Raw genomic sequence first — 8,822 nt, forward strand, 5'->3', positions numbered from 1 at the left:
AAGCATGAGTTCTCTTCTCCCTACACACCACAACAAAATGGTGTAGTGGAGAGGAAGAATAGAACTCTGTTGGACATGGCAAGGACCATGCTTGAGCTTGATGAGTACAAAGCTTCGGATCGATTTTGGGCCAAGGCGGTCAACACCGCCTGCTATGCCATCAACCGACTGTATCTACACCGAATCCTCAAGAAGACATCATACGAACTCCTCACCGGTAAAAAGCCTAATGTTTCATATTTTAGAGTCTTTGGTAGCAAATGCTTTATTCTTGTTAAAAGAGGTAGAAAATCTAAATTTGCTCCTAAGGCTGTAGAAGGCTTTTTACTAGGGTATGATTCAAACACAAGGGCATATAGAGTCTTTAACAAGTCCACTGGACTAGTTGAAGTTTCTTGTGACATTGTGTTTGATGAGACTAATGGCTCTCAAGTAGAGCAAATTGATCTTGATGAATTAGATGATGAAGAGGCTCCGTGCGTTGCGCTGAGGAACATGTCCATTGGGGATGTGTGTCCTAAAGAATCCGAAGAGCCCATTCAAGCACAAGATCAACCATCTTCCTCCATGCAAGCATCTCCACCAACCCAAGATGAGGATGAGGTTCAAGATGATGAAGGAGAAGATCAAGATGAAGAGCCACCTCAAGAAGACGACAATGATCAAGGGGGAGATACAAATGATCAAGACAAGGAGGATGAACAAAATCCAAGGCCGCCACACCCAAGAGTCCACCAAGCAATTCAACGAGATCACCCCGTGAACACCATACTAGGAGACATTCATAAGGGGGTAACTACTCGATCTCGTGTTGCTCATTTTTGTGAACATTACTCTTTTGTTTCCTCTATTGAGCCACACAGGGTAGAGGAAGCACTTCAAGATTCGGATTGGGTGTTGGCGATGCAAGAGGAACTCAACAATTTCACAAGAAATGAGGTATGGAATTTAGTTCCACGTCCTAACCAAAATGTTGTAGGAACCAAGTGGGTCTTCTGCAAACAAACAAGATGAGCATGGTGTGGTGACAAGGAACAAGGCACGACTTGTGGCCAAAGGGTACTCACAAGTCGAAGGTTTGGATTTCGGTGAAACCTATGCACCCGTAGCTAGGCTTGAGTCAATTCGAATATTACTTGCCTATGCTACTCACCATGACTTTAAGCTTTACCAAATGGACGTGAAGAGTGCCTTCCTCAACGGACCTATCAAGGAAGAGGTCTATGTTGAGCAACCTCCTGGCTTTGAAGATAGTGAGTATCCTAACCATGTTTACAAACTCTCTAAGGCGCTTTATGGGCTCAAGCAAGCCCCAAGAGCATGGTATGAATGCCTAAGAATTTTCTTATCACTAATGGCTTTAAAGTCGGAAAGGTCGATCCTACTTTATTCACTAAAACCATTGAGAATGATTTGTTTGTATGCCAAATTTATGTTGATGATATCATATTTGGGTCTACTAACAAATCTATTTGTGAAGAGTTTAGTAGGATCATGATTCAAAAATTCAAGATGTCTATGATGGGGGAGTTGAAGTATTTCTTAGGATTTCAAGTCAAGCAACTCCAAGAGGGCACCTTCATTAGCCAAACGAAGTACATTCAAGATATACTCACTAAGTTTGGAATGAAGGATGCTAAGCCCATCAAGACACCCATGGGAACTAATGGGCATCTCGACCTCGACACGGGAGGTAAATCCGTAGATCAAAAGGTATACCGGTCGATGATAGGTTCTTTACTTTATTTATGTGCATCTAGACCGGACATTATGCTTTCTGTATGCATGTGTGCAAGGTTCCAAGCCGACTCTAAGGAAATTCACCTTAGGGCCGTGAAGCGAATCTTGAGATATTTAGTTCATACACCTAAGTTTGGTCTTTGGTACCCCAAGGGATCCTCATTTGATTTATTAGGATATTCCGATGCTAATTGGGCAGGGTGTAAGATTAATAGGAAGAGCACATCAGGGACTTGTCAGTTTCTGGGAAGATCCCTGGTGTCTTGGGCTTCAAAGAAACAAAACTCACTAGCTCTTTCTATCACCGAAGCCGAATATATTGCTGTAGGCCATTGTTGCGCGCAATTGCTTTGGATGAGGCAAACCCTTAGGGACTATGGCTACAAGTTTAGCAAAGTCCCTCTCCTATGTGACAATGAGAGTGCAATCCGCATGGCGGATAATCCCGTTGAACACAGCCGCACTAAGCACATAGCCATTCGGTATCACTTTCTGAGAGATCACCAACAAAAGGGGGATATCGAGATAGCCTATATAAACACCAAAGATCAATTGGCCGATATCTTTACCAAGCCTTTAGATGAGCAATCCTTTACCAAACTTAGGAATGAGCTAAATATTCTTGATACTAGGAATTTTGATTGAGTCTTTGCACAAATAGCTCAATTATATACCTTTGATCATATCTCTTTTTATGTCTATGACTAATGTTTTTCAAGTATCATCTTATGCTTAGTCATAGATATTGGATGGGAAATGGAGTATTCGACAAAGAAGGCGCTTCCACTCAACTCCAATTATATTTGCCGGTACTCCGCATCGTTCTCCACCTTGGTATAATCTTCACTCATATTTTTGTTTGCCAAAGTAGGAGAAAGTTTAAAAGGGCTTATATCTCACTCAAGTATCCGTTTTTGGCGATTCATGCCAAAGGGGGAGAAAGTATGAGCCCAAAGCAAAAGGACCGCACCACCACCAAATTTTAAAAATGAAGTTTTTCAAATTGATATCTTATTGTGTTCAAAAGGGGGAGAAAGTAGTATCTTCAAAACTTGCAAAACCCTCTTGAACACTAAGAGGAGAATTTTATTTAGGGGGAGTTTTGTTTTAGTCAAAGGAATAGCATTTGAGACAGGGGAGAAAATTTCAAATCTTGAAAATGCTTTCTTCAATCCTATTCATATACCTTTGACTATTTGCAAAATGATTTTGAAAAGAATTTTACAAAGGATTTGCAAAAACAAAACTCGTGGTGCAAATGTGGTCCAAAATTTTAATAAGAAGAAAAACCATCCATGCACATCTATTTGAACAAGTATATTGGTTTCAATTCCAAGCAACCTTTGCACTTACATTATGCAAACTAGTTCAATTCTGCACTTCTTTATTTGCTTTGGTTTGTGTTGGTATCAATCACCAAAAAGGGGGAGATTGAAAGGGAAATAGGGTCAAACCTTTTCCATATGAATTTTGGTGGTTGAATTGCCCAACACAAATTATTGGACTAACTAGTTTGCTCTAGATTATGAGTTCTACAGGTGTCAAAGGTTCACAACAAACCAATACAAGTCAAAAGAAAGGGTTCAAACAAAGGGAGCAAAGGACAACCAAAGTGTGCCCTGGTCTGGCGGACCGGACTGTCCGGTGCACCACCGGACAGTGTCCGGTGCACCAGGGAACCCAACTCCGATGTTGCCACCTTCAGGAATTCTAAGAGTCACTCCGCTATAATTCACCGGACTGTCCGGTGTAGCACCGGACTGTCCGGTGTGCCAGCGGAGCAACGGCTACTTCGCGCCAACGGTCGTCTGTGAAGGCATTAAATGTGTTACAATGCGCGCCTACGCGCAGAAGTCAGAGCAGGCGCCAGAAGGCGCACCGGACAGTCTATAGGACCTGTCCGGTGCACCACCGGACTGTCTGATGGCCCCACAAGTCAGAGCTCCAACGGTCGAACCCTAACGGCCGAGTGATGTGGCTGGTACATCGGACAATGTCTGGTGGTACACCGGACTGTCCGGTGTGCCATGCGACAGCAGCCTCCACCAATGGCTACTTTGGTGGTTGGGGCTATAAATACCCCCAACCACCCACCATTCATGGCATCCAAGTTTTTCAGACTTCACACCTCATACAAGAGCTATAGCATTCAATACAAGACACAACCAAAGAGATCAAATCCTCTCCCAAGTCCGGAATCACTCCAAACAAATTAGTGACTAGAGAGAGACATTTGTGTTCTTTTGAGCTCTTGCGCTTGGATTGCTTTTCTTCTTCCTTCTTTCTTGTGCTCAACTCACTTGTAATCAAAACAAGAGACACCAATTGTGTGGTGGTCCTTGTAGTGGACTTAGTGTCCCATTTGATTGTGAAGAGAAGCTCACTCGGTCTAAGTGACCGTTTGAGAGAGGGAAAGGGTTGAAAGAGACCCGGTCTTTGTGACCACCTCAACAGGGAGTAGGTTTGCAAGAACCTAACCTCGGTAAAACAAATCACCGTGTCATCCGCTCTATTTCCTTGGTTGATTTGCTTTGCGCCCTCTCTTTTGGACTCGCTTATATTTCTAACGCTAACCCCGGCTTGTAGATTGTGCTTAAGTTTGTAATTTTCAGATTCCGCCTATTCATCCCCCTCTAGGCGACTTTCACTTACCTGCTCGACGGTCGGCGCCCACCCTATTAGGGCTTGTTTGTTTAGACAATTTCATGTGTATTGAATGGTATTGAGTCGGTTTAGATCTATCTTAATTCAATCCAATCCACATGTAACGAAAATAACCCAACAAGCCTTTAGGGGCTCTTTGTTTTCTTCTCAATCCATATGGATTAGAGAGGATTAGATGAGTTTTAATCTATAGCAAGTCAAAATCCTTCCAGTCTTGTTCGGTTATTCTAATTCCATATAGATGGGAGTGTATTGGAATGGATTGTAATGAATTTTAACTTATTATGGATTTAAACCGACTCAATACTATCAAATCCACATGGATTAACGACGAAACGAACAAGCTCTCATAATATTTTTCAATCTCGTTCAATCCATATATCATATTAAAAATCGAACAAGGCCTTACGATTGTATGTGGGTCTTTGGCTGGCTTTGCTTTCCTAACGAGGCAGCCACTAGCCCACTACACAAAACAAGCTCAGGGGTCAGGGCTCGTTCTGCCGCTTGCTTTCTTCTCAGCTATACATTTGACTAGAAAAGGAGGCGCGCTTCGCGGCGCCCTACCTCCATTAGTCAAATGCATTAACAAACTTTATTTAGTATGATTCAAAGTAGACAACAGTACGCGCCATAAAATAGACTGGTTCGGTATGTCAAAGCTCTTTTAAAAAAATTCAGAGTACAATGCAAAGGAATGCTAAATTTTACCATTGAAAATTCAAGTATGTAATGACACAAAAAGCTGCCAACTAAGACAAGCATAGTAATTTTGAAACTGAAGCCAATTTTTATTCTTGCAACATAACTTGGAGAAATGTGTAATGATAATTATCACAGTAAAATATGTCATGATACTTTCAAGTCAAATAAAGCTTCCCTCTCGGCAAGGTGATAAGCCGATAACCATACAACATAGTGTACCGTGAGAGGACAAGAGATATGACACACACCCTGACACGCTCAAACTGGGTCTTAGAACCAACACTTGCATGCTGGTAAATTCAGGTCACACCAAAAGCTTCAGACAATGTTCAGCATAGGGCAAGAAGGCTAGCAGCAGCATGACTTGCGCCTCTTGGCCCTTCTGCTCTCCAGCCTCTGTTGCGCCTGCTCAAGCTCTTCTTCCGTGGGCTCCGAGCTACTCGCCTTGGAGTCACTCTTGGACATGATGTTATTTGGCTGCCAGGTTTCTATACTAATTTGGGGAACAATTCAAGGTCCATTTGGTTTTATTTGATATTAATTTGGTTGTTTAGCTACCACAAAGTTCCTAGTGCCCTCCTTGCTTACATCAATGTCAGTTAGACACTCTTCTCCTGTTCATGACACTCCAGCAACTTGAGTCAAACTTCAACATCCAGTTAGCTAACAAGTTCGAATGTAGGTCGCCAACAAAAAAACAAACAGACGAACTCAAACGAATTCACAAGTTACAATAAACAACGACCAATAAAACAAAGTCCTAACCCCCTGAACCCCAGCAAAGTGCAGATAATATAAAAGGTCCGTTGCACCTGCACCGAAGTTCATAGTACACCTGGGAAGAAGAAGTAAAAGAAAGAGAAATGTTGGTGGTGTAGGCTACAACGCTTCTCACGGTAAAGGGTGCCCATGACCCGAGTCTCCTTCCTCCATGTATGGTTCAGCAGTGCCTCCGGGAGGGAGGAGCAACCCAATCTTGCTCATTGCTCAAAGATGCGCGACAATGCAAACACCGCATGCTGAACCCTAAAGTGTTGGGTAGATTGGTCTACTTGTCGGCGTATCGCCGCTTGTGTCTCTTCTGGCCATGGTTACCGTTACCATTACCGCCACGAGGCCTTCTATTCTTTTTGGTGCTACATAAAAAGCAACGGAGACAATTTCAATTACTCAAGGTTATTATGATTGGAACCAACATTCCACATTCAGATTATGAGAAACTAACCAGAAGGTCTCTACTACAAGCCTGTATATGACGAAGACAGGCAGAGCTAGCAAGGCAGAAGCCTGCACATAAAGAACTATGTTTGTTAGATGACCGCTACTAAAAGCTGTGGTCCACTGCCGAATTAGTGTGGGGTGCTTACCAGGAACCAAACTAACTCCTTCGTTGCAAGTGACTTGGGTACCCCATGCTGATGGAGGTAGTCCATGATGGTCGCCTGAGCCTACAAGGGAGAAGAACATGTTGGAATCTTGTCACATCAGTTTTTTTTAAAAACAAATGATAAATATCACATGGACTGGTAGAACTAACTAAAGATACATAACAACCAGCTAAAAGTATATCAAAATAAAAGTTAGATTCATTAGCTTAATGAAGCAGCTAAAAATAGAAGAGACCATACTATCAATAGAAGGGTTATCATTTCTAGACCCTTTGGTAAGCCATTATGCAGAAACATTTATACTGCTCCCACACTATAAATAGAAGGGTTATCATTTCTAGACCCTTTTGGTACGCCATTATGCAGAAACATTTATACTGCTCCCTTCAGGGAAAAAAGGGCAAAAACAATGGCACTTTGCATGGCAACCATAAGCAGCTTCGCATGCTACATCTAGAGGGTAAGTGGTAAGACTTGGGAGCAGATATGCACACGTCACATGAGTTGGATACCAGATCAAAGTGTGACTTTAGGCTACAGCTACTACCTACAGCCCATGGCACAATAGGACGTATTGGCATGCAACAGGGACTGCAGTGGAATTAGTAAGAACCACAAACTTGTCGATGGTATGTGGTTGCAGACGCAAGAAATGACCCATACGCATGAACTGCTCTCTTAGTGTATGGCTTCAGAGTAGTTCTAACTTTCTCAACATGTGGCTTAGTGATCTCAGCAATTTGATCAATGTAAGGCTTAGAAAACTTCTTGGCTTCCTGGATCAACATAATCAAATAAATGAATATCAGCAACTGCATATGGATTGCTATAATCAACACATTGCAGCCCTCCAAGTAGTGAATGAAGAAGCTGTATATATTTTTGGAACAGAAAATTCAGCAATTACCTGGTAGTAGGGATGAGCAAACTCTTTAACTTTGACAACGTGAGGTGTCACAGCATCCCTTGATGACTCATAAAACTCCACTGATCTTGTCGATACCTTCTGTACATAAGGTTCTGCATTTTTCTTGAGGACAACCAATTTCTCCTTAACAGGAATCCATTTCTTCAATCATAGAAAGTACTATTGTCAGCCCAAGATAATACAAAAGAAATTACATGAACAGATGGGCATTACCATCTTAGCAGTCTCAATATGTGGTTCAGCCCATTTCTTTGCATGTGCTGATTTTTCTGATGCCTGAAATATTAGATGGTAATATTTATTTGTAGGATGCATTTTTGAAATTGGAAATTAAAGCAAGTAGTATGAAGAGGCACAGGCACCTTATGCAAAACATTCTGCACAACAGGTTTTCCATGATAATTCCAGTGACCTGAGACAACCTCCTACAAATGATGATGAATATAACGATGAGAGAGCATGAGCATGGAAATTTCAGCGGTAAATATTTGTGGTCAGTGATGGGAAAGCATGAGAATGGAAATTGAAGTGATAAATGTTTGTGGTTCCGCTCTTACCATGTAACGAGCATAGTGTGTCGCTAACCAAGGTGGTAACCATGCTCCATGAACCTGCGAAAGGAAATGAGAACATGTGGCGCCCTTATGGGCGCCCTATCTTCCTTATTGATAGCATAATAATTTGTCAGACCAACACCAATAAAGATACGAACATACTCCAATAATTTGTCACAATTAATGTTGAGCTCCTTGGCGAGCTGCCGCTGGCCCTTGGCGCGGATCCGGATGTAAAAATGACATCACCAAAATCAATTTAAATCATGGAAGAGAAGCAGCAATTTGAGATCCTGAAAGTTACATAAACCACACATACCCAAAAAAAAGCAGCCGTAGTAAAATACTGCTAGAATTCAACGCAAACACAGTATGTTACGGCGATCAAAGAAACAGTATGTAATACATCATATATAAACGCAATTTAGGAACACAAACACATTGTAGGAACACAAACATATTGTAGGTTACAATACGATAATATAATACATATGGCGCGGACGTAGGTTCCACAACTGTCTCTAAAAGACAGCGTACATGCAGTTGTTAAACGGTGATTAGTACAACAACACAGAACTCTAACAGTTTGCAGCTCCATAGACTATACATTGTACGGTGCAACAAGCATATGATCATTGTACACAAAAGCACACCAAGCTGCTTAGGCTTAAACATGAAGGGAGCGAAGCACGTTCACGTCAACAAGCATAGAAATCGAGCGTGGCCTGCGCATAGCATCGATGGCGAACCATGATCTAGTAGTAACCTGAAACACAGTTGTGAGAAACATTCAGAACACTTAATTTTTTTTGGAGTAAGCCATCAATACAAAAAAATCGTAGC

The 8,822-nt window shown here is 41.9% G+C and overlaps 1 protein-coding gene across 1 annotated transcript; it reads right to left on the reverse strand.

Annotated features, from left to right (window-relative positions):
- Positions 1-5,704: 5,704 nt before the first annotated feature.
- Positions 5,705-8,044, reverse strand: LOC103637624 (uncharacterized). Its single transcript, XM_020547151.2, has 8 exons — positions 7,983-8,044; positions 7,788-7,850; positions 7,639-7,701; positions 7,405-7,566; positions 7,118-7,273; positions 6,477-6,557; positions 6,335-6,396; positions 5,705-6,245 (listed from the first exon to the last, which is right to left on the reverse strand). Exons 1-8 carry the CDS (start codon positions 7,983-7,985, stop codon positions 6,158-6,160), a joined length of 678 nt encoding a protein of 225 aa, XP_020402740.1. The 5' UTR covers positions 7,986-8,044; the 3' UTR covers positions 5,705-6,157.
- Positions 8,045-8,822: the final 778 nt, after the last annotated feature.

Source organism: Zea mays, chromosome 1, assembly GCF_902167145.1.
Source record: "Zea mays cultivar B73 chromosome 1, Zm-B73-REFERENCE-NAM-5.0, whole genome shotgun sequence".
Lineage (NCBI taxonomy): Eukaryota > Viridiplantae > Streptophyta > Magnoliopsida > Poales > Poaceae > Zea > Zea mays.

Bases quoted from the DNA above. Each gene is read 5' to 3' on its own strand.
- LOC103637624 (XM_020547151.2), bottom strand. The intron at 7,567-7,638 runs GTAATGCCCATC...CTATGATTGAAG, and splicing joins ATATTGAGACTGCTAAGATG to AAATGGATTCCTGTTAAGGA. The intron at 7,274-7,404 runs GTAATTGCTGAA...ATGTTGATCCAG, and splicing joins TTGCTCATCCCTACTACCAG to GAAGCCAAGAAGTTTTCTAA.